This window comes from Gracilinanus agilis, chromosome 6, assembly GCF_016433145.1.
Source record: "Gracilinanus agilis isolate LMUSP501 chromosome 6, AgileGrace, whole genome shotgun sequence".
Lineage (NCBI taxonomy): Eukaryota > Metazoa > Chordata > Mammalia > Didelphimorphia > Didelphidae > Gracilinanus > Gracilinanus agilis.
This window is the reverse complement of record NC_058135.1, coordinates 58,400,283-58,426,275: the sequence shown is the minus strand read 5'-3', so window position 1 is coordinate 58,426,275 and position 25,993 is coordinate 58,400,283. Positions and strand designations below refer to the sequence as shown.

At 37.1% G+C, this 25,993-nt stretch overlaps 1 protein-coding gene across 1 annotated transcript in view; it reads left to right on the top strand.

The window, feature by feature from the left end:
* Positions 1-25,993, top strand: part of COL25A1 (collagen type XXV alpha 1 chain) — a 602,710-nt gene that overhangs the window by 465,550 nt on the left and 111,167 nt on the right. Inside the window, exons 8-9 of the mRNA XM_044681639.1 lie at positions 6,453-6,479; positions 12,860-12,904. Of these exons, the coding sequence (XP_044537574.1) occupies positions 6,453-6,479; positions 12,860-12,904 (72 nt within the window). The remainder of the gene's footprint in view (positions 1-6,452; positions 6,480-12,859; positions 12,905-25,993) is intronic.

Below are 25,993 nucleotides of genomic sequence, written 5' to 3'. Positions count from 1 at the left end.
AGAGAGAGAGAGAGAGAGAGAGAGAGAGAGAGAGAGAGAGAGAGAGAGAGAGAATGTTTGGAGGGAGAGAGAAAGGGAGAGGGAGAGAGAGAGGGGGGGGCAGACATAGAGACAGACTGATAGAGAAACAGACAAATAGACATAAAGATAGACAGAGAGAGAGAAAGGCAGATATACAGAGATAGATAGAGGTAGACAAACAGAAAGAAATAGAATGATAGACAAAAAGTGATAGAAAGACAGAGAGATAAAAAGAGAAAAACAGAAAGAAATAGCTTGCTAAGTAGAAAGACAGAAAGATGAATAAATTGATAGATAGGAAGACAGGAAGATAGATGGAGCGCTCGTTCTCTTCCCTCCCCTCTCTTTCCTCTCCCTCCCTCCTCTCCCCTTCCTCCCTCTCTCCTCCTCTTTGTCCCTCTTCCCCTCCCTCCCCCCTCTCTCCTTCCCTCCCTCTCTCTCTTCCTCCCTCTTTTCCTACCCCCTATCTCCCTCTCTCTCTCTAAGAGAGAGAGAGAGAGAATTATGTGCCAAATGCTTCACTAATAATATCAGGAGGAAAGAGGAAGCCCTCCAGTCTATTGGCTGAACATCCTCTTGTGGTGTATGAGAGGGCATTGGCAAGAATCATACAGGATAGGTAGTCATAAATTTGATATTCTCTGCATCACTGGGGACAAACAGGACTGGAACCCTTTACTTAGTCATACGCTCACTCTCTTCAACTTACAGTTTGAGAGAGTTACCTAGAGCACTCAGAAATTACATGATTTGTTCAGGATCAGACAACCATTCTGAAGTAAGACCTGAACCCAGATCTTGCTGGTGCTAAGGCCATCTGTCTTTCCATAATGTCACATTTCTTCTATAGAGGAAACAGAGAACAACAGCTCCCACCTACTCACATAACCAGAATTTGCCTCAGAAGTCTTCCCAGTAGGTATTCTAAAGTCTATCATTCATGAACTCAGCATCCTGTTTCTATTTATTTATTTCTTTTTTTAACTCAGCATCCTCTATAAGTAAGTAAAATGGGAAAAGCAAGAACATTGTGTTTTTATTTTTTTAAATCTCATCTCATCAACTCCAAAGATGTTTTTCTACAAACTGAGTCCACCTCTTGTTTTTGTCTTCTTTCTTATTTATACTTATTTATACTTCATCCCAGACACAGTCTTGTCCAGGAATTGATGATTTTATGGCTTATGACCTTCCAGAACTCAGACAGTTGTCCTTTATACCTTCACAGGAGAGAAGAGATTGCCCATTTAATATATCCACACAATTCTACAGGGAGAGAAGGGAAGAGAGAATAAGAGCCCCTCTATTATGCATCCCAAAGGGGGAGCTATACAAGGCAATGTTCTTTTACACTAGGATCAAAAAGGACAAGTTTTTACTGTTTTAAGGATAAAGAAATTAAGGCTCACAGAACTTGGGATATTTCTTTAGTTAATTAGTTTTAGAGCTTGAATTCAAATTCATGTCTTGTGGTACACTCAACTGCCCTGTTCTCTGTTTGCTAGGCTTTGAGATGAATGCTAGTGGTACCCTTTGAGTAAATTGAATACTTATATTCTCTCTATGGTCCTCAATTTCCTTTCATTAAATACTTATTAAAGTATACTTTAATGGAGATAGATATTTCCATGTACACCAGTCCTGAATTTGAGAGTATAGTATAGCCCTCTTGTGCCTTTCTAAATCTCCCTTTTCATAGTCATAGAAAATTCCAGATGTGCTAGTCTTTGCTTAGACAGAAGTGTGTTACATTTATGCTCTTATTTTCAAATAAAATGTTGATTTGATAGGGGTTATATAATCAGGTAATGTGAAAGACCCAGTTTTAATGAATAGTGTGTTCTCAAAGTTAGAGTTACCCTGGGAAACTGAACTTCCTGAGTTGTATAAATAAAATCTCAGTCTGAACACTGAATTCATGTAATTTTTCATATGTGATTTCCTTTCTAAAAGGCATTTGGGGAGAGAAAAAACTTGCTAGAAACCTTTAAAGAAATGGGAAAGGACACAATGACAAATATCTAAATTTGCTTTCTAGTCCCACATGCCATACCTTGACAAAATCCACTTATCTTGACTTCCTTAAATCTGACAGCTACTCATTAAGCAATGTCCTGACTTAAGACTACTCTAAATAAGAGCTATGATACTTTTTTACATGGCCTAATGAATGGATAGAACAAAAGACCTGGGCTTTGTTTTCAGGTATATCCTTGACTACCTGGATGATTTTAAGCAATTCCTTTTATCTTTCTGACGCTGAGTTGTCACATTCTTAAATGGAAAGTGACAAAGGTTAACCTCTCCCCACCAGTTACTTTTCAGATTGGAGAGAAGCTGGCTAATCAAATAAGTCTTTCCTAAAGACAATATGTGCTTCTTTATGGATAGAGGAGGATGTACAGAAGGACACATAACTGGAAAATGGTGGATTAAGACTGGATCAGTTCCAATATGACCATTAGAATATGAACTCCCGGAGAGCAGACATTGGTTTTACCTTTCTTCATATTCCTAGTGCTTAATATAGTTTCCCAAAAGCTACGCATTCAAGTCCACTCTTCCTATTCAATTCAGAGCCTTGGTCATTTTCTATCTATAGCATCTAGCTGTGGCATATGAACTAGAGGCTAATCCAATGGACTATCCATCCAATTGAATTCCAGACTTGAGAAAATCTGTATTCTTCATTCAATTCACTTTTCTAGTATCCATGGTTGGTCTTTTGAGTGGCCATAAATCTCTTTGAGAAAGCCCTATAATTCCAGGGCTTGATACAATTAGAATAACTTCATGTGTACAGAGGAGCATATGGTGCCCTTCTCTATTGACTTCCATTGACCTCCCCTTTTATACTAGGACTTTGTACATGGCCATCCTCCATGACATACCCAAATACCTTTAGCTAGCTTATGTCTGTTTGTTTTGTGCTTAGCTTGAAACTGATAATCCCCAGATCACCGGTGTGAGATTAAAAATTAATATCCAAATACTCCAAGTATTATAATTTTATAAGGTTTATTTCTAATAACTTGAAGCAAAAGGAAAAATAGCAAACCTCAGTTAAAAAAAGAAAAAGCCACTTCCCTGACCACACTTACAGGAGAAGAGAGAGAGAAGGCAGGGTTACCCACAACTATATACAAACACATAAGGATGCTACATGGACAAAAGGAAAAGGATGCTGGATAATACTAGAGGAATTCTGGGGAATGTAGTCCTGGGGTAGAACATTCTAACTACACACTGACAAAGTTGGTTGAGGAGACACCTAGATGGCTCAGTGGATTAAGAGCCAGGTCTAGAGATGTCCTGGGTTCAAGTCTGGCCTCAGACAGTTCCTAGCTGTGTGACCCTTCAGGTCAGTAGTTACTAACACCTCATCAGTCACTTTTTTGGAAGTCATATCATCATCCATTATCTTTTTCCATTCTCTTGGAATTGTCACCTTGTTGAGATATCTTTAAGATCAGCCCCCAAGTGCCTTTAAAATGAAGTCATTTTATTCTTATATATCTGGTCCAGTTCAACTCAGTAAAGTCATAATAAATAATAGTTCATATTTCAGATAACTCATTATGGTTTACAAAACACTTTCCTCAAAACAATGTTGCAAGGTACATGGACGTCAAGGTCATCTGTTAAGAAAGAAAGATAGAGGACGAATGCTTAAAGGGAGAAAAGAATAAGGTTTGGGATTTCCATGCAGTAGTGAAGGGCCAATGTACAAACATTTGTAGTGGTCTTGGTCAATATTTTTTTTTACTTCTTCCAAGCCCATTGTACCTAGGAAAAGGAGAAAGCAAATGAAGGGAGTGACTCAGAAATGTGTATTGTGGATGTAGTACTAGCAGAAGTAGTGGGCAAGGAATTAGTGGCCTAAGACAAGTTTTAGTGTAATGACTTATTATAAAGTTGAACTTGTGAAAGAAAAGAAGCAAAACCATAACATGATTGGGGAAACAGAGAGAGATCCATCCATAAGAAGCCACCGCAATCCCAAAAACATTAAATGAGCTGGAGAAGGAAATAGCTAAATCACTCTAGTATCTTTGCCAAGAAAACCCAAATGGGGTCATGAAGAGTCAGATAAGACTGAAAAATGACTGAAAATGTCCCCAAAAAGCAGGTTTTGAAGGAATGCATTTGTGGAAAGATGAAAGGTCCACAGATTATGGTTAGAGAGGAGAATTTCAGAGTTTATAAACTTGAAGATGGATCTGTTTTGGGTAATGGTGAGATCTGAGATACCTGAGATCTAAGTAAATCATGTGCATGGCTTAAGATGAAGGTCATGAAATTTGAGCAAGTTGATCTACAGAGAGGCTAAGTGTTAGAAGGTTCTTCATGGTAGACACTATAATCTCTAATGATGATGATGGAAAAGCAGCCTGTGGGACATGTGCTTGTCATTAAGGTAGGTAGAAGGCCATTCTGGATGTCAGATGGATCTAGCTGTTCCAAAAAATAAGGGATGAGATTGAGCCTAAACTATTTATTAGCTGTTTTCTTTTATTGACCAACTTGTGTTTCTTGTTGCTATCTAAGATAGCTTTTGAAGAACAAGATATTCATTTGATTGACCTGAAGTCCTATGACATTTGCAGTTGCAATGATGGGGAAAGGGTTTATCTACCTCCTTCCTAAACAGAGTGGCAGATTTTTGGAAAGGTAGTGGGAAATTCTAAAAAGTTATATCTTAGAGCTCATAGAGAAACATGCAAGTTTATCATCTATGTTTTTGTATTTCCTCCTAAAATAAATTCTAGGCAAAACATCTCAAAACAGGCTCTTCTCTCTCTAATTAAATTTAGCCAGAACACCATCACTGATTTTATCACCATAATGACCACTAACACATCTCAGAAATGACATCCTACCAGGGACAATGAATGGGGAGAAATATCTTCACTCACCTACCCAAGTGGAGCCATTCTAAGCATTAATAGATTGATAGTACCTTGTTTTTTTTCTGGTTTTCTCCATTGCCTTCAACAGCTGTCATTCAACAGGCATCAACCAATCAATAAGCATTTATTAAGTGGTTTTCACATGCTGGGCAGTAGGCTAAGCACTAGAGGTTCAAAGAAAGGCAAAAAAAAGAAGAAAAAAGCTCTCTCTACTTATGGAGCTTACATTTTAATAGAGAAGAAAATTTGCATGAAAATAGGTTTCTACAAGGATCAATAAAATGTAAAAAGAGGAAGTCAGCTGGGCGGCTTCATGGATTGAGAACCTGGCAGAGGTCCTGAGTTCAAATTTGACCTCAGCCATTTCCCAGATGTGCGACTCAGGGCAAGGCACTTAACTTCAATTGCCTAACCCTTCCTGCTCTTCTGTCTGAGAATTATTAGACTACCTGAAAGCCATGATCAAGAAAAACCTTGGATATCATAATACAAGAAATTATCAATGACAACTACCCAGAGATCCTCAAACATGAAAATAAAATTGAAATGAAAAGAATTGGGGGCAGCTGGGTAGCTCAGTACATTGAGAGCCAGGCCTAGAGACAGGAGGTCCTAGGTTCAAATCTGGCCTCAGACACTTTCCAGCTGTGTGACCCTGGGCAAGTCACTTGACCCCCATTGCCTACCCTTACCACTCTTCTGCCTCGGAGCCAATACTCAGTATTGGCTCTAAGACAGAAGGTAAGGGTTTTAAAACAAAAAGAAATTAAAAGAACTCACAGATCACATCCAGAAAGAAATTTCTATTTGAACAGAACCAACACTTATTATGAATTCTAAAGAAGCATCTAAATAATAACTAATAATTCTAATTAGTATATAATTCTAAGGTAAGAGTTTAAAAAAAGAATAGGAGGAAGGTAACTTTAGAAGAGAAAGCACTAACAGCAGAGGGGTCTGGGAAAAATCCCTGACAGTGGAAAGGAGGTTGGGAAAGGTCAATGGCTAAAATATGCTCCTCTTTGGTGTTTTTCAAAAATTCTTTTCATTACAAATATGCCAACCAAAATTGTAAAGGTATGCTGCAGAAATAATATGTAATATGGGGCCACAGTTGCCTTTTAACTGAAAAAAATCTTTAGTTGTCTAAGTGAGATTGATACCGTAGATTTGCAGGTATTTGAAGAAACAGATGGACTGAAATAGCAAAGACTTAAGAAAAAAAATGGGAGAAATCTGAATCCTACTGCATATGCTTAATGCTATTTCAGAAAAGAGATGAAAAGATCCATTGTGTATTTTCAACAGAAAGTTTTCCTTTTCCTTGATGCACAAAACATCAGCTGGATTCAGGCCAGCATAGAAAGGGACAGTTTTAATTGGTCACTTAAGTTTTCCTTTTCCTTGATGCACAAAACATCAGCTGGATTCAGGCCAGCATAGAATGGGACAGTTTTAATTGGTCACTTAAGTTCGAATTGGAGATATTATTATGCTAATTGAATTGTTTTCCCTTTTCAGGGACCTCAGGGGCCTCCAGGACAAAAGGTAGAGTATAAACAATAATACTGTGAAAGTAATTATGCTCCTTAGTGCCAAATTGAGGTGAATAGAATTAGCTACTGTAAGCCACTTCGGAGCAGTTAATTTAGACTGTCAAGCCTCTTTTCCCCAAATATAACTTCATCATGTGAGACATAAGATTTCTAATTTCCCCCATTATAAGAAATTTAAGCAGTCCAAAGCAGACTGTTTTCAATCTGTCTTCTGAACTTGTAGGTTAAAAGGTTATTTTAATTTTCTTATTCAAATCATAGGAAAGCTAGGAAGTCAAGCTTAAAAATTGTGAAGAAGGAGATAAAAGTTTCAAATGACTCAGATGCTTCTTGGCCCCATGACCCAAAGAGTAGGTGTTGCTGATAAAAAGGGCTGGGCTGGTTGTACACAGGTGGCTCAGGGATGCCTTCCTGTTGCCAAGGTAACTGGAGAATTCACTTTCCGGGGTCTTTTTGGCATTATTTATGTTCATCAGCATTAAATGTTGCAGTTTGATGGAGTGAACCCAGAACTTGAGAGATTGCCTCATTCATTACCCAGTAGCTCATTCGGCAAACCAATGAAAGCTGATCGATGGCTCCTTACCAGCATCTTACATAATTATCATTGAATTCCCAATTTAAAAAAAATGGTTTTGAAGTATAGAAGATAATGTTACACATCTGTCCAAAAAAGTACCCAAGAAAGCTGAAGAGAATCAATGGTAATAGCACAAATAGAAAAGCAATTGTTCTCTATTTTAAGATTTCAGATTGCATCTAGAGATGCAGCCTTTTTGAAAGTACTTGTCATCTTGGCATCTGTCGAAACACAATCTTTCAGACCAAAGTGAAAGCTAATGAGTTGTAGGATAATTCATGTCAGAACACCAGGTCCTTAACGATAATGTCTCTACTAGGCACAGTGTGAAATTGTAAAGCTACCCTAATCCACCCACTGCCGGGACAAAATTACTTCTTCAGTCTTTAGGAAGTCCATTAATAGCACAACAACATTAGCAGTAAAGAGAGGAAGCAACTTTTTACATCTCAGTCCTTCAGGAACCTCCAAATTGTTTGGTAGAATTAGTCTCATTTTTTTTTCAATTGGTGGAGCATCCTCTTAGTTTATTGTTTTCTGTTACCACAAAAAGAGCTACAAGAAATGCTTTAAATATTTACATATATGATAATTTCTTCTTTTTTGTTCTTTTGGTGCTCTTCCTTTGTTCTAGTTCTCATTTCCCCTTAAAAATCATTGAGTTTTTCCTTGAATAAATGGTTATTTTGGTGCTTTAAGAAATATTCTAGTTGAGCTTTTAAGATGCTGCCTTTTATCCATACTTTTTATATCTCATATGCTCGCTCAGAGTACATGGAGTATTAAGAAGTTCTGGGTTACCAGATCATCCTTAAAGGAACCTTTATCTAGGTTAAATTTGTATAATAATGCTGTAGAAATGCTTCTTCCTTACATTACTGGCCAAAGGGATACAATAAGAATTGGGTCATATTTTCATAGGAATTCTGACTCATAACAGCCAAAGGAGAATGTTTATAGTGGTCAGAAAGGGGCTACATCCTTTGATGTTTTTCTGAGGCATCTGGTGTTGGGAGTTTTTAACTTAGCCTGCCACTATAGCTTCCTACTACCACCATTTTCTTTCTTTTTTTTAATTAATTTTTATTAGACATTTATTAATATTCGTTTTTAATCTGTTTACATACTTTATGCCCCTACTTTCCCCTTCACCCCCCGCTCTCCCTCCACCCATGGCCAACGCACATTTCCACTGGTTGTAACATGTGTCCTTGTTCAGGGTCTATTTCCCATTCATGTCCGCCTCAGCCCATGCATTCAAGCAATTGTTTATCTTATATGTTTCCTCTCCTGCAGTCCTTCCTCTGAATGTGGGTAGCATCTTTACCATAAATCCCTCAGAGCTATCTTGTGTCATTGCAGTGCTGCTGGTACAGGAGCCCATTACATTTGATTTTACCATAGTATATCAGTCTCTGTGTACAATGTTCTTCTGGCTCTGCTCCTTTCGCTCTGCATCACTTGCTGGAGGTCTCTCCAATTTGCATGGAATTCCTCCAGTTTATTATTCCTTTTAGCACAATAGTATTCCATCACCCGCATATACCACAATTTGTTCAGCCATTCCCCAATTGAAGGACATCCCCTCACTTTCCAGTTTTTTGCCACTACAAAAAGCACGGCTATAAATATTTTCATACAAGTCTGTTTATCTATGATCTCTTTGGGGTACAAACCCAGCAATGGTATGGCTGGATCAAAGGGCAGGCAATCTTTTATAGCCCTTTGGGCATAGTTCCAAATTGCCAGCCAGAATGGCCGGATCATTTCACAACTCCACCAGCAATGCATCAATGTCCCGATTTTGCCATATCCCCTCCAACATTCATTACTCTCCCCTTCTTTCATTTTAGCCAATCTGCTAGGTGTGAGGTGATACCTCAGAGTTGTTTTGATTTGCATTTCTCTAATTATTAGAGATTTAGAACACTTTCTCATGTGCTTATTGATACTTTTGATTTCTTTATCTGAAAATTGCCTATTCATGTCTCTTGCCCATTTATCAATTGGGGAATGGCTTGATTTTTTATACAATTGCTTTAACTCCTTGTATATTTGAGTAATTAGACCCCTGTCAGAGTTTTTCGTTATAAAGATTTTTTTCCCAATTTGTTGTTTCCCTCCTGATTTTGACTACATTGTTTTTGTTTGTACAAAAGCTTTTTAGCTTAATATAATCAAAACCATTAAATTTACATTGTAATTTTCTCTAACTCTTGCTTGTTTTTTTTCTCTAACTCTTGCTTGGTTTAGTCTCATTTTTAATAAAGTCTTTTTCAATTAAAATAAAATCATCTTAACATCTTACAGAGAATAAGGGTGAAAAATCTGTTTTCTAGTGCCAGAAAAGAAATGTACCTGTTGAATTTGAAACATGTTTAGCTATAGCCTTAGATGGAATGAGTATTCCAAGAAGGGAAGTGAAAGAATGTTTGAAGTTATTTCTTAATGTCTTTCCTGTGTCTGATAAGATGTCATAGCTTTGCATTGGGCAACATTTAACGTCTCTATTTCTTAACTTCCAACACATTACCCCTCATAATCCTCTTTCACAAATGGATTTATATTCACATGGTTTAAAGACTGAGACCCAGTTTCGGTTTTTGTAAATTCAGGGAAAAATACTTATTCCAGATCCTGAAAATTATACTATCATACAGTTATTTGCTCCCCTCCCTCCAAATATCATTCAATCTCCATGCTCTTCTTAATTCTTCTTTTTCTCTTGCCTTTTTTATTGGTTCTGCTATAGGACAGAGTTTATTGCTGTTTGTTTCTTTTTGTTTCATCTATTTTAAACTCATGCATCTTAAAAGAGTTGTTTTGTTGTTACACTTTTCTAAACTAAGCCATTACCAACATCTTCCCCAAACACTGAAGATAGATCAGTGTTACCAGCTGGTACATTTGGATCTCAATCTAAGCTATGATTTTTTTTATTAGGATCACATATTAAATTTAACAGAATTAATGTGCTTGACTTGTAGAGAATAAAAGCAGTATTTGATTTTAATTTTCTAGTTTCTAAGGAAGCATGAACAGCATGGTTACATGATCAAGTGTTTGCCAGCAAATGAAGTGGGAAATAAGCTACTTTAAATATATCATAAAGACAGGGAAGAAAACTCACCAAGAAGGAAAGAAAAGCTCCATTATGATAGTGGATTTGATGCTATAATAGAGCAGGAGTTTTTGCCCTTTTCAATTTATCTCTATGTATTGTGTGGTTACTTCTCTCTCCATATGGATCACAATCCATCTATGCCTTCTAATCTTGAATGGTTCTTATCCCTGACTTTAAGAGTTAGGAATCTTTGTGGGATGTGAATATTTTGTGGGTACCAAAAAACAAACAGACTGCCCTCATATCCCTCACTATTACTAGTGACTGGCCCTCCTTGATCCATTTGATTCCTTGATCCTTCCCTCCCTCCTTTCTTCCCTCCTTCCCTTCCTTCTTTTTTTCCTTCCTTCCTTCCTCCCTCCCTCTTCCCCTCCCTCCCTCCCTCCTTCCTTTCTTCTTCCCTTCCTCCCTCCCTCCTTCCTTCCTTCCTTCCTTCCTTCCTTCCTTCCTTCCTTCCTTCTGCCAGTAATTTTCTGCCATTTACTTATTCTAAGACCCTTTGGGTGATCTTCAATTTTGATTCTTTAGAGACCATGTTGTTCCATTATTTACAGAAGCTGATAGAAAAAAAAAGGGCTTTGGTGATAAAGAAAAGTTTGGAATCTTTAATAGCATAGTGTAATTTCCCAAATGCAATCCAGTCTGATCTACTCTTTAATTCTGAGCCTGGCTCATTTTCCATCTGTACTTTCTAATGAGATATGTGTACAGATGGGTTCATTCATTAGGTTGCCAATTCAACTCTAGGTCAAGCCTTGGCAATGTGTATTCTTTACTTGATTTTTGCTGTTTGGATTGCTAGACCTATCCCTTTGCAGTACTCAAAGAAGGGGCTCATGGATCTAATTAGGAAGACCCTGAAGTTGGATATAATCATCTCAATGCATTTTGAAAAACAAGAATATCTGAAAAATATTGTCATTTAAAGGGAATCCCATTGTCATTTTAACTCTGAATAAGTCTTTTTCTCTGACAATGGCTAACAACTTTGGTGAATATGTACTATATTGCATTTGGTATTAATAATCAAAGAATCAGTGAGCAATTGTACCACAGAGATGTTGTGTCAAGGAATTTGAAATGATTTTAACATCTTCAGGAGGAGCACCTTGCTGGAAGACATAATTCAAGGTTTTATTTTACTTAACTTGTAAAGTTAAAATAAAACTAAAAAATTTGCACTCTTTATATCTCTTGATCAATTTTTCCACTATGAGAATAGAGTCTGTTTTAGAGAGTTATCAGTGAAAATCTGTCTCTTCCTATCACATGCCTTTGTCAAGGATACCTTTGAGATTTATATAAAACCGCCCTCATTATGATTTGATGCAAATGAGAACTATGGTTCTGTAGTGGTTTTCTTGGTAACTATTTATGGTGGTAACTTTACTACACAATTGTTTCCTTTTTTAAAAAATTATTCTTTCCAAGAAAATAAGTCTTAGGAAACTGATCCCTGGATGCTTTAAAATTGCGTTGTTTCTAGCATTTTCTTCTAATGTAGTAAACCCGTCCATACTTTTTTACTTCCTTTCATTGGGTGCCATTTCCATGTCCAAATATACCACAAAAGCCACTATGGTGTTATATTCAAAATGTATAAATTCCACTGCCATCAATTATGAGAATATACTCAAATGGATCTCTGATCTCATCTGTTCTTGAGTTCCCTCCAGCAAAGCAGATTCCAATCCATTCATGCCAGTCCTCTTGTATGACTCTTATCCATGTTCTCTTTAAAGTTCACCCAATGTGATAGGGACCTTCATTTTTTATCAACCTAACAAGAGAAAGAGTAGAGTCTTCTGAATATCCATCTTTCGCCCCTCACTCTTGCTTCATGACCAGCCCCTATTCTATTTCTTTCATACAGTTCTTTCATGATATCTTTAACCTTGTTTTTTCAGGGTTCCTCACTGGTTCTATATTATAGCCTTCTCACTCACCACACACCTCTCCATTGCCTTCTTTGTGCTCTTAAGTTCTATATAGGACAATAGAGTTCCAGTTCTCTGCTATTGTAATAAAAAATGGGCTTTTGCTATAATGGGAAGTTTGGGGTCAGTAAAAATTGCTTTGCATTTTTCTGAAATCAATCCAGGCTACTCTCTTTTTCCTAGTTCAATCCAACTCTTCGACCATATGTATTGTCTTTCTCAGTTACGTATATTGTTGGAAAGGCTATAAAGGGCACCCCAAAATCTTGATAGAAGACATTCTTTGTCCATTTGGCTTGGCCACTGTAGATAGAAAAACAAAAGTTTTTTTGGCTTCTTCATTGTAATGATTCTTTCACATTAGTTAGGTTTCCCAAGAAATACTAAAAATTGAAATTGATGTCTTTGTTTTTATGTCTCCTTTTTTCCCCTGAATATGAAACAGGTTAAAACTGTTGTGTTCATATTCATCATTTTCTTCTCATTTTTATCTTGACCCTGGGCAAGTCACTTAACTCTCATTGCCTAGCCCTTACCACTCTTCTACATTGGAACCAATAAACACTATTGATTCCAAGATGGAAGGTAAAAAAGAAAAAGTTACATCTTTTCTATTGGAAGGCATTGGAACAGGACATTAGGTAGGATATGATACACAAATGGTTAAATTCAACACAAAAGTATTTTATAATTGGAATATCAGCCTAAACTAATTATGTTTTCCCCATTAGGGTTCTATTGGAGCACCTGGCACTCCAGGGATGGATGGGAAAATGGTGAGTTCTATAGAATCCCTTTGTTAACATTCTTTAAAAGTATGAGTAAAAAGATATTGTCATCAAGACTAATTGTGAAAATAACTTGTGTACAGTTATATGTGTCCATGTGTATTTGTGTATACATATTTGGTTGATAGGAGAAATCTTTAAAATTATGTGATGAAACTTTCTAAAAATATAGAAACTTAATTGCTATAAGAAATATGAAAGTTCCTCTGGTTGTAGGTGTTTTATGGGCTTTTGAGAGCTTTCCTACTATTTTATATAAGGGGTAAAGCAAAGTCCTTGGTGTAAAGTTAGTAGATAGTGATTAATCTACCTCCTTTAACACTTGTGGAGATCAGAAAAATGCACCCTAAATGCATCTTCTTGCACAGAAAACATTAGATTCATTCTGTATTTGTTAGGAAGTTTGGTTAATTTTCAATCTGAAAAATAGTAAAATATACATATATGCATATATATATTTTAAAATAGTAAAACAATCTTCTTCCCTCTTTTCTCTTTGAAGAGTGAAGGTTTAAAAGAGATTATTTCTTTTTTCTTTTTAAAATTCTTTTTAAAAATTATTTATAATTTGTTGTTACTTATTTTTTTAATATTATTTTTAATGTTACTGTGGCTTTTTGGATACCTATCTTTGAGAATATTTTATTTCTCTCTATTACATGTGAAAACAGTTTTTTAAAACATTTTTAAAAAAGTTTTGAGGTCCAAATTCTCTCTCTTCTTCTGACCCTCCCTCCCTCATTCCCCAAGATGGCAAGCAATCAAATATAAATTTCACATGTAAAACATTTTTCCATATTAGTTGTTTGTGGAAGAATTCTGAAATGAGAAAAAGGAGAAAAAAGAAAACAAAATACAGTATGTTTCAGTATGCATTCAGACTCCATCAGTTCTTTCTCTGGAGGCAGAGGGCATTTTTCATCATGAGTCTCTGAGATTGTCTTGGATCACTGCATTGCTTTGAACAACTAGGTCATTCACGGTAGTTCAACGAGAAATATTGCTGTCCCTGTGTACAATGTTTTGTTTTGTTTTTTCCTGTAGTTCTGCTCACTTCACTTTGCATCGGTTCATGTTAGTCTTTCTAGATTTTTCAGAATTCATCCTGTTTGTCATAAAATTGATTATTTTGAGATATGTTGGTAGGCTCTCCATTTATTTCCCCAAATAGTAGGTGATTGTGAATTAAACCCACCCAATTCATACCATAACCTGATGAGAAGAAATTAGAAAATTACCTTTAGGAATAAAAAATAGGGACTGAACTAAATATTCTCTCTCTCTCTCTCTCTCTCTCTCTCTCTCTCTCTCTCTCTCTCTCTCAATGCAGAGCAGCATTTTCTCTGAAATTTAGGGAATTGCCCAGAGTCCTAATAGATTAAGTTCTGAAACCACCCAACCCAGCCAATATATGTCAAGAGGTGGAACTTGAACTGATGTCTTCCTTTTTTTTTTAAAGCTAACTCACATATGCTAGGCTACACTATTTGTATTTGTTGAATAGATGCACAAAATAACTGATAAGAATTAATTTCTCTCCTGCACGTCCATGTATGTATATATGACATGTTGTTGCTGGTCAGTTGTTTCAGTCATATCTGACTTTTCGTGACCCCATTTGGGGTTTTCTTGGCAGAGATACTGGAGTGGCTTGCCATTTTCTTCCAAGCTCATGTATAGATGAGGAAACTGAGGCAGAGTCAAGCAACTTTCCCAGAGTCAGCTAGTCTGAGATCAGATTTGAACTCAGCTCTTCCTGCTACCTCATGTATGATATATACATGTATGTGTATTTATACATACATGTGTCTACTTATCCAAAGTAGTTCACATTGCCCCTCTGAAAGGGCTGACAAGGATTTCCTTGAAGGCTTAATATAGCTTTATAGGCTGAAGATCTGTAATCTAGAAAAGTCAGTTTCAAGCTGTACAAACTCCAAGTCAGAAGTATGTAGATCAATTAGGAGCATCCTTTAAAAAAAAATTCTTGGGGCAGCTGGGTAGCTCAGTGGATTGAGAGTCAGGCCTAGAGTTCAAATCTGGCCTCAGACACTTCCCAGCTATGTGACTCTGGGCAAGTCACTTGACCCCCATTGCCCACCCTTACCATCTTCCACCTATAAGTCTACACAGAAGTTAAGGGCTTAAAATTAAAAAAAAAAATTCTTACCTGATTCTGTCTCCCTCAGAGCCCGTATGCTGGCTCCTTATAATTGCATTATCCACTAACCTGGTCCCTTGTGTCTCTCTCAAGTATGTGACCTTCTGGGTCGTATTAGAGAAGTCCCAACAGATCAAAACAATGTAAAATAGTGCTAAAAAAATGGGTCATCTTTTCAATCTCGGCTCCCTTCGTCAGCTCTCCAATCTTCTCTATTGAATATCTAAAGAATTTTTAAAAAAATTTTCATTGTGAAAAAACTTTATTTTTCTTTTGGATCAAATCCATAAAGAATATTTAATGTGTACTTCATCAGAGATAGGGGAGAAATGTCCCTCTGTTTTATTTTCTTTTGGGTTAAATCTCTGTAAAATGGTGAATTTCTAATTCATGTGGAAGAGGGAAGCTATACTTCAAAATGTCCTTATGCTTTGGAATATTTTTATATTTGAACTCAGGGGGTCTTTTTCACATATTGCTCAATTCTTCAGGTGAAATGAATATTTTCCACCCAGGCAAGTGGCACATTTTTTTCAATGCAGTAAATCACCTCACATTATTGGTAGTTAATTGACTTTCTATTCCTCTGTTTTTCTAGTTAGCTTCTATCCTCCCACAAGTCCAGATAAGTATGAAACATTCACTTTATGTTTCAGATACAAGTATTTGTAGGAGAAAAACAAGCATAGAATTTTATTTTATTTTTATTTTTATTGATTGATTGGTTAAGAATATTTTTCCATGGTTACATGATTCGTGTTCTTTCTTTCCCTCCTCTCAACCCCTCCCATAGCCAATGAGCAATTCCACTGGGTTTTACATGTGTCATGGATCAAGACCTATTTCCAAATTATTAATATTTGCATTAGGGTGATCATTAAAATCTACATCCCCAATCGACCCATGTGATCAAGCAGTTGTTTTTCTTCTGTGTTTCTGCTCCCACAGTTCTTTCTCTGGATAGCATAGAATTTTTAAAATTTCTAAGAAATCTTGATGGAAAAAATATCCTCGAGACAACCAAATTTGAGTGCAAAACAGCAGAGATCAATGCCAACCTCAATTGGATGGTAGGATCTGACATAGAATTGGAAGAGACCTTAAAGGTCACCTAGCCCAATGTCTTCATTTTACAGAAGCACAAAGAGGCTAAGTGACTTGCTCAAGGTCACACACATTGTTAGTGCCAGAGCTTTGGATTCAGATCCAAGTGGTCTGTAATTGAACACCACAATATCCCTCAAAACACAAGAGCTTTGTGTATTAAGCTGTGATTTTCTCTTAAATGTAAACATCTCAGGAAGCAGCCCAGAGATTTATAGAAACCTTTAACCTGAAACTGTGCAACTTTAAAATCCCCATGTATGTCCTTATGAAGACTCTATGTGTTTGCTTTTTATGAAGGAAATATGCAATTTCCTTGCAGATTCCTGCAAGACAAAGGAATGTGTTGGTTTTTTTTGACCCAGTCATCAAATTTAAATTGTATTTCAAGGATCAAAGTGGATATTTAAAATTTGTGGATTTATGTTTTGATTTCCACCAACATTTATGGCATTTTCAAGTGATTTTCCTGTACATGTTTCTAGAAATGAGGTCAGTCCAACTTAATTGGACTCAAACTTGCTTTTTCCTAAGTCGAGTGAAGAATTATAAATATAACCAGATCTAAAGCACTTACTCCAAAACTTTTTATACTGAAGATGTGTTGCCTCTATATAGGATTTAACTTTGATGACTCCTGCAATGCCAACTCTAGAAAGAGAAAAGTGTGTATGTACTCCAGCTATAACAAAGGGGTCTTCCATCCTAGTGAGAACACTTGTGGGAGTAATGTAATAATCCCATTTTGGGGAGAAGTATGATATGAATGCAGCTTGTCAGAATAATATGTTTTTCTGAGAAGGTAGCTAAGAATGGTATAAGTGGTCTAACAGATAGCTGATGTCTTACAAGACAAAACTACCTTGAAAATATTTTATTTCTGTTATTGTCTGTATTTCCCCCAAAATTTGCTGTTGATGAATAGGAACTGGTGTTTCCAAGGAATGGATGGAATAGACTATTTTTGGTGCTTTAGAAACACATTAAATAAAAATTGGAACAATAATTTTAATATTGATTTTTTAAATCTACATTTATAGAAACAATAGTAAAAAACAAAACAAAACTTCTGCTGAAGTAGATTTCTCCAGACATCAGAATTAAAGCATTTGGTATAATTTAGAGATAAATTTGGTATTGACTTTTATCCTTTTTCTATTTTAAATTATGTTAAAACCTTGGACTGGGTTCAGCTAGGTAGCTCAGTGGATTGAGAGCCAGGACCAGAAATGGGAGATCCTGGGTTTAAATGTGACCTTAGCTAAGTGACCCTAGGTAAGTCACTTGACCCTCATTGCCTACTTCTGACCATGCTTCTGCTTGGAACCAATATACAGTATTGATTCTAAGATGGAAGGTAAGAGTTGTTTAAAAAAAAAAGCATGCACAGGTGAATTCCACAAATGTCTATTGCTATCAAGAGCTGTAACTAAAAAGGAGTTGTTGACTCTTAGACTTCCTTCTTGGGAGCCTTTTAGTCAACGGGTTTTAACATCTTTGTGAACAGGGTATCTAGCAACAGTGGATTAAGTTCTGGAACTAGAGTCAGGAAGACCTGAATTAAAATCCAATTTTAAACACTTATCAGCTGTGTGACCCTGGGCAAGTCATTTAACCATATTCCACCTCAGCTTCCTTATCTGTAAAATGGGGACAATAATAACCTACTTTCTTAGATTGTTGTGAGGATAAAATGAGATAATATTCATAGAGCTTTTTGAAAACCTTACAGTACCATGTAAATGTTAATTCATAAATAGGATGGAGAAGAAAATTTTAGACATTTCTTCTTAGTTTTCATAGTTAAGATTAAAAGAAATGTTTCTACTGAAACAAGAAATATGGGTTTAGCAAGGCAAAAAGAAGAATTATCAAGAACCTTTTAAAATATTTTTATGTGCCCCAGATAGTGAATTATGAAAATAGAATATCCAAAGATAGACACCGAGCTGAGCTCTCAACTCTGTAATGTTCAACAAAATAGAATGATAAAGGTCTGAATAAAAAAGAACCTCAAAGAGCACCTAAATTCAATCTGAGCATGAATGAGAATTCAACAAGAGTTCATCCAACTTTTGCTTAAAAACCACCAGTGAGGAGGAACTCACTACCTCGATAGGCAGCCCAATTCACTTTTTGGATAGTTCTTTTTAAAAATGATATTTTGATGAAATACAGCTTATACAAAGAAACAGAAGTCAAATCTGGCCTCTGACACTTTCTCACTGGGTGACCTTGGGTCATTTAACTCCAGTAGCCATTCCTCCCCTTCTGTCTTGGAACCAATACAAAATATAATAACAATAATTAATAAAATACAAAGTTAAAAAAAAGAAGGCAGCTAGGTTGTGTAATAATGCAGTGGTCCTGGAATTAGGAAGACCTGAGTTCATACTCATTGACTCTAGGTAAGTCTCTGCCTCAGTTTCCTCATCTATAAAATGAGAATAATAATAGCACCTACTTCCCAGGTAAGGATCAAAGGAAATAATATTTGCAAAGCACTCAGCATCCTGCTTGGCACATAGGAGGGTACTTAGGTATTTAATAAATGCTTCTTTCCTTCCCTTGTTTTTAAGAGATTCAAAGCTAATACATTGAATATAAGAATCAATGAATAAATATTCATTAAGTGACACCTATATTCCAGGCACTATACCTGGTGCTGGAGATTTTTTTAAAAAAGCAAAAAACAGCCCCTGCCCTCAAAACAAACCTGCAAATGTAAAATGCCCCCTAAAATCCTTGAAATATAATATAAGTTAGATGATCTGGACAAGAAAATATTTTTAAAGATATTTTATCAATTGTATGTAATAACAAATTTCTACCTTTTTCCCCAAGTTATATGATCCAAATTGTCTCCCTCCTTCCCATTCCTCCACCCCCTTCCCAGAGCTAGAAAGCAATTTGATCTGGGTTATCCATATATTATCACACAAAACATAAGGAAAACCTTTTTCTTACAGGAATGGGGACAAATATGAAATTCTGTAGGCACACTGGAGGTAGCCAAGTAGAGACTTGGAACTTCCTGTTAGTGCCATTTTAGAAGAAATTCCGACATGGATTGGGAGATCGAAGTAGAGGGCTTCCTTTCTAGTTCTAAGACCCTTCATGTTCAGCTTGGTTATAAATCTCAATGTTTCCCTACCAACATTAGGCTCATGTGAGTCAATTCACCTAGACTGGGAATGGCCTTCTTGGAATCATTGCATGTCCCATCACTGGACCCAAAGTGAAAGCCTGACTGTCTTGGAAAGAGCCCAAGAACTCACTCTGGGATGGCACAGCTGTCAAGACCTCCAGGTCAAGTCCACAATGCAAAAAGGCATGTACTTTAGTGGAGGTTTGTTAGGTACACAACCAATACTAAAAATGATAAGTCTAGAATTTATGGATCAAGAGGATTTCTTATAATAATACAAATCCATAATAAACAAGTTAATTCAGCTAAGTCGATCCTTCGAAGAAAGGATGTGAGAGACAGGATAACATGGATAATCATAGCATCTACCTCCTAGGGTTATTGAGGACCACATGAGATACTATTTGGAGAGTACTTTGTACAATGCCTGGCATAGTATATAGACACTTAGTAGGTGCTTCATAAATGTTTGCTTTCTTCCTCTCCTCACTTCCACAATTTCACATTGTACACCTTCCCTCTTCTCTGAACCTCTGAAGTATTCTGTATTCTGTACCACACAACAAGTCTCTTGATTGGAAGCAGTTTTATATTGATCACTTTTTTCACAGTAGTAGTTTTTGGTTCCAACTAGACTGTAAACTCCCTAAGGAAAAGAATCATATTTTTCTCTCCCCTCAAATTTTTTTCTTTTTTTCTTTTCCTGTATTTGAATGTTTCGTCCTCCTCTTCCAAATTTTACTTATATTATCAGTTTACCTTTTAAAATCTGAATTCAACTAATGATAGCACAATGACTTCATGGATGCTTAATAAACAAGCACTTTCTTTTTTAAAAAACTAATTAATTTTTATATGTTACATTAAAATTCCGTGGTGCCTCCCATTCTCCTTCTCCTCATACTGGAGAAGGCATCATTTAACCAAAATATATACATACATAGAAATCTATGTCTTGCTTGTTTCTATTTATTGGTTCTTTCTTGGAAGGTGGACACATACAAGCCATTCTTCAAATAATATTTCTGTTGCTCTATATAGCATCCTCTTGGTTCTTCTTGTTTCACTCTTCATACTTCCATGAAGGTCTTTTCATGCTTTTCTAAAGTTAACCTGTTCACCATTTCTTGTGTTGCCATAGTATTCTACCACAATCCTATGCCACAACTCATTCAACCATTCCCCAATTGATCTTCATCCTCTCAATTTCCATTTCTTAGCCCTTTCTACATTACAGCCCTACAAGGAAATAGCATTGTTATTGTTCTCATTTCATAGAGGAGGAGGCTGAGTTTCAGAGAGGATGAATTAACTTGCCTAAGGGTCACATAGGTGGTGATGGCAGAGTAAAGAGCTGAACCCAGGTTCTGTGTCACAGAATCTTCCAGTGACCCCAGTTTGGCTCTTATCCAGAATCCCACAACTAATAGGAATCTAAGTCATCTTGAACCTTAGGGCAGCAAGGTGACTCAGTGGATGGAGAGCCAGGCTGGGTTCCAATCTGGCTCAGACACTTCCTACCCCTGTTACTTTGCCCTTACTGCTCTTCTGCCGTGGAAATGATACTTAATATTGATTCTAAAACAGAAGGTAAGGATTTAAAAAAAACTTGAACCTCAGGGTCTTCTTACTCAAGTCCAGTTCTTCCTCTGATATCCCATGCTTGATTTTTGTCAGTTTGAGTCATTGGTATTAAAAGCTTATTTTAAACTGTCCAATTAGTAACTCCTCTGGCATGGATATCCCAATTCAGCTCCAACTTGGTCCATGTGTCAATTTCCTGCTAATTTTTATTTATATTGCCAATGTGACCAAAAGCACGAATGATCAGATGGGGCTGGAGCCTGGTTTTGTAATTTCATTTTCAGAAAGAAACTTATTTGTCAAGTGAAGATAAAGCTACCCTGCAGGGCTACTTGTTCTGTGATGCAGAAAGGAGCTTAATTGCTGAGACTATGTACTTTCTACCTTTCCTAATCAGATCTTTTAAAAGCATAACAACAACAAGAGATGAAGAAAGACTCTTGAAGGGAGAATTTTCTGATTAAGCAATTAGCAGAAGGAAATTAACTTTGCATCTTGACTTTTATATTTTAAAAAAAGTCTTTAGAGAAAAAGAATAAAATTTAAAATGATATTTTTGGAGGCAGCTAGGTGATAGAGTGCCCAGGTTTGGAATCAAGAAAACTTGATTTCAAGGCACTTGCTAGTTTTATAGGATCCCACACAAGTCTGTTGGGCTCAGTTTCCTCATCTGTAAAATGGGGATAATAATAGCACCCATTTTCCAGAGTTGTGGTGATGATCAAATGTGATTAACAATAATTAACTTCTTAGCACAGTGCCATAGTCCTGCAGAAGACAGTAAGAAAAAACCCTGGACTGTCCCCAGCTAAGTCATGGCAAGCTTCTTGGGACATAGTGTCGCCTTCCTCTTCTGAGTCGCTCATGTATCACCCAAACCCTGGGAAGAGTTGAACTGACTTGACCGGAGTATACCAGCAGTATAAAGCTGGCTTAAATGCTCTCTGGATCTGTGAAGAGCCTGTGATGCTTATCTCTGGTGCCTGTCCCTCAACTAAACTGTTCTACTCCCTGGTTGTGCCTAAAAATAGGAATTCTACTGCTTGTACTCATAGGAAAGCAGGCTCAATAATAGAGCAAGATGAGGTAGGAAGTAGAGATGTGGGTGGACTTAGGTAGAGAGAGTACCAATTTTTCATTCTGTACAATTTTGCTTTGAAAATTGTGGCTTTCTTCTCCTCCGTGCAGGCATTTTATGAATTGCTTGGGTTGATTGAGCATTATGATGTTCTTTCTTGGGCTCATAAGAACAAATGGGAAAGAGAGGAGGGGAAAGAGTTCCCTCAGATAAGTAGCCAAGAAGCAGACAAATGAAAGAAAAATTTAAATTTAAAATAAAAAAATGGAGCATGCAAAGAAAATGTGTGTATGTGCACATGTAAGAGTCTGCCTGTGGCAAAATTACCTGAGCTGTGAACAGCGAGGAAGAGAAAGAAGAGGAGGTACAGGGAGAAAGCCAACGCGAAGTATCCTTCAGGGAAGAGAAGGGAAGTGTTTGGGAAAAGATGTTGAGTCAGACACTTCCTTGAGTCTGTGACAACTTCCTTATTGTCCAAAGTGTGTGTGTGTGTTGCGGGATGGGGAGGAGGATAAGAAATTAATTGGACTGTAGGGCTATTGGGGAAAAGAATAAATAGTATACAAACTGCTCTAGGTATTTGGAGATAAATACCTAAATAATTAGGACCACAAAAGTGGTTCACATTTTTAAAAAGAAAATTTTTAGAATTGATTTTGCTCATTATATGCCAATTCGGCTGGCAATATACGTGAAATAGATGACTATTCACCGAAATGGCAAATGTCCAGATTAACAGAATCAGAAAGAAAAACGAACACGACAGAAATGAACTCCCAAAAAACCAAACCCTGCAATCAGAGTTATTACGAAGACACAGCTTAATTCCCCCCAACTTTTCTCTGGAGCAAGGACCCATTCCCCCAGAATGCAGACTGCTTCATGCTTCTCTAAGGACTAGGAAACACCTAAAGATGATTATTAACATCATTTTTTGCTGTAGGCTGAGCTTTATAGCATTTGGTGAAACTGTTGTACCTGATACAATAGTGTTTAAACCTTTGGCAAACTGCCTGGTTCTAATAGTCTGGGGTCACATTCCCAAGCCCTCTATCGTGACATGTGCATGCTAAGAACAATGATTATTGCAAATACACTTAACAGGCTTGACGGTGCCCTTCCAATTCAGTCACTAGAAATGCTCTATACAGAGAAGGGGAAGACTGCCATGCTGTCCCCTCTTGTGTTTTCATATCCGGATAGACAATCTACATAGATTACAACCAGTACAAAAATGGGGATGGGGGGCTACCATGTTGGAAGGGCAACCACACCTCAGTTTATAGAGTAAGAGCTTGGTTCCTGGGTCAGCTCTTCTAAGATGTTACTGATTGGAGCCACAGACATGGCGATGGGAGGTCCTCGGTTCACATCTAACCTCAGACACTTCCTAGCTGCATGACCCTGAGCAAGTCACTTAACACCAGTGACTTAACCCTTACCTTCTGCGTTGGAACTGATTCTTAGTATTAATTCTAAGACAGCAGGCAAGGGTTTTAAAAAAGTGTTACCGATTTTCCCAACTTCTCCCTCTTTCCACTGCTGAACTCAAAGATGCTTCTAAAAATTCCAGATTTTTAGGACATCTCCCATGGCAATAACAGTAAAGGATAGAAGGCAGGGCTTTTTCTCTTTTCCTTTCATAAACAAAACAATTGTTTCCTTTCCCCCTCATAGGTAAGTGACTTTCCTTCCCTGTCTTAGCTTATGATTCATAGGTTATTTTTTCTTTGGGAAAATGTACAAAACCTAGGAAAGGAGACAGACATCCTGAGGGATGAGAAAAGAGGAAGAGGGGCAGGGATAGGGATGATGGGTTGGCTCCTGCTTAAGGACTTCTGATTTTAAAGGGAAGGGTTAATCAGTATAAAGAAGAAAGTCCCAGAAAGAAAAAAAAAGTTAAGACTTAAAATTATCATATACTAAAAATTTAAATAGACAACTAATTCTTGTTCCCCACTGCCAGATTGGAAAACAATTAGGATAGAAATGATGGCAACCCATATTGCTGTTGAATGACCTCTTTTCCTGTGGTGCTAAATCTCTGTAAGAGGACTGAGTGCTTTTCAACCTTTGGGGTATTTTTTCATATTTTTTCTTGAAAACCATCACCTGAACTAGCTGAAAAGAGACGAGGGTAATGTTTTACATTAGAGTTCTGAAACATGTTTGGTCAAAAATGTAAGCAGTAAGCCCTTCTTTTTTAAAAAGTCAGTCTAAATTATTTTCAGCTTAAATACTCAAATGGTCATTTGGGAGTAATACACTGGGAATAGTATTGGAGTTTAAAGTATAGGAGAGGAAGCACCATCAATCTACCTGCATTTAAGATGTCAGCTGCTGTTTTGCTTCATAACTACCTATAGAATTTCCTCATCATTTGGGAGTTTGAAATGCTGTCAGATTTCGGTGGGCAGGAGATGATCCAACAAGGCATAAGAACTATGCTTTTAGCGACAAAATGATACCCTTTCATCTTATTGTTTTTTCCATATGTCATATGTTTGGCATGGAAATGTGTATCTAACACACATTACCTAATATATCTAATATATTATCCATTATATCTATCTAATATAATATTATAATATATGAGTGAAGATGATTTGCGCAACTTTGGTCAAGCCACTGTACTTCTGTGGACCTCAGTTTCCACAGAGAGAGAATATCAGATTTGGAAGGAACCTTCACAATTATCTAGAGCAGTGATGGGCAAATTATGGCCCACAGGCCAGATGCTGCCCCCTGAAATGTTCTATCCGGCAGAGTGTGACATTATTTCTAATCTGACGAATATAATGAGTAGGATACAATACAATGAAACTTCAAAAAAATTGCCTTAGAAACAGACTGAAAGATGAACATTTCCTTTCCTTTGGCCCCCTCTTTAAAAAGTTTGCCCATTACCGATCTAGACCAATTTGATCATTTTGTGGTTTGTGGGTGTGGATGTCTGGTCTATGTGTGTCTCTATATCTCTCTTTCCCTACCTTCCATCTTTCTCTGTCTGTCCTCTCTGTATTTCTCCCTATCTCTGACTCTGGAGAGCTTCCTTCCTACTCCCTCTGCCTCTTCTCAGTCTCCATCTCTGTGTCTCTGTCTGTCTGTCTCTCACATTTCCTCTCTCTCTCTCTCTTCCCACCTCCCTCCTTAGCTCCCTCTCCTGATCTCTCCCTCCTTCCTCTTTTACTCATTCTTTTCTTTCCCTTCTTTCACATCTCTCTCATGTCCCTTTCTTTAGTCATTCCTCCCCACACCCTTCCTCATTCCCTTTCTTCTCTTCCTTTCCACACGGATTCACTAACCAGCCACAATACCTGTGTCATGATGTAAAAGAGTATTTGCTTTGGGGAGCTCTATTCTCCTTCCATATCTAAAACCAGGAGGTTTTCCTTGGTATTCGTATATTTGTGGAGAGCTCTGTGGAAATATCTAAGCAGCTCTTCACTTTCCTGCTTGAAAATCTCGATAGATAAATCATCATCCAGTCCTGGGGCTTTTCTATTCCACACAACTACCTGCAGTCATTATTCTTTGAAAGTTGGAGCAATGTCTATATTGCTGTATACTGGCAGCTGCTCTGTGCCCCATCAGCTCTTATCCTTTTATATAGTTCCCTTGACAATGACAGATTTGCTATCTCTGTTTTTCAGGTCGTACATATAGCAAATGCTAGATCGCTTTCAGGGTTATTCTGTTTCATTCTTATTCCCTTGATTGCAGTCAGCCAAGTGTACATCCTACTGCTACATCAGTGAGGCTTTTTCCCTCTTGTGATAAAGCTTCAGACCTTAAGCTCTGTGTTTTTTGTCTGATACATAGATAGAAGCATTTTTGTAGGCAACATATTTACATCAGGCTGAGACTCCTGTGTTCTTAAACATCACAGAGAAACATGCAGCAAATGAAATGAAGAAAAGCAAGCTTATCCTTATGGATTCCACTCCAAAGCATTAAGCATCTTCCCTGTGCCAGGTGCTAAAGAAATAAAAACGAAAGCTG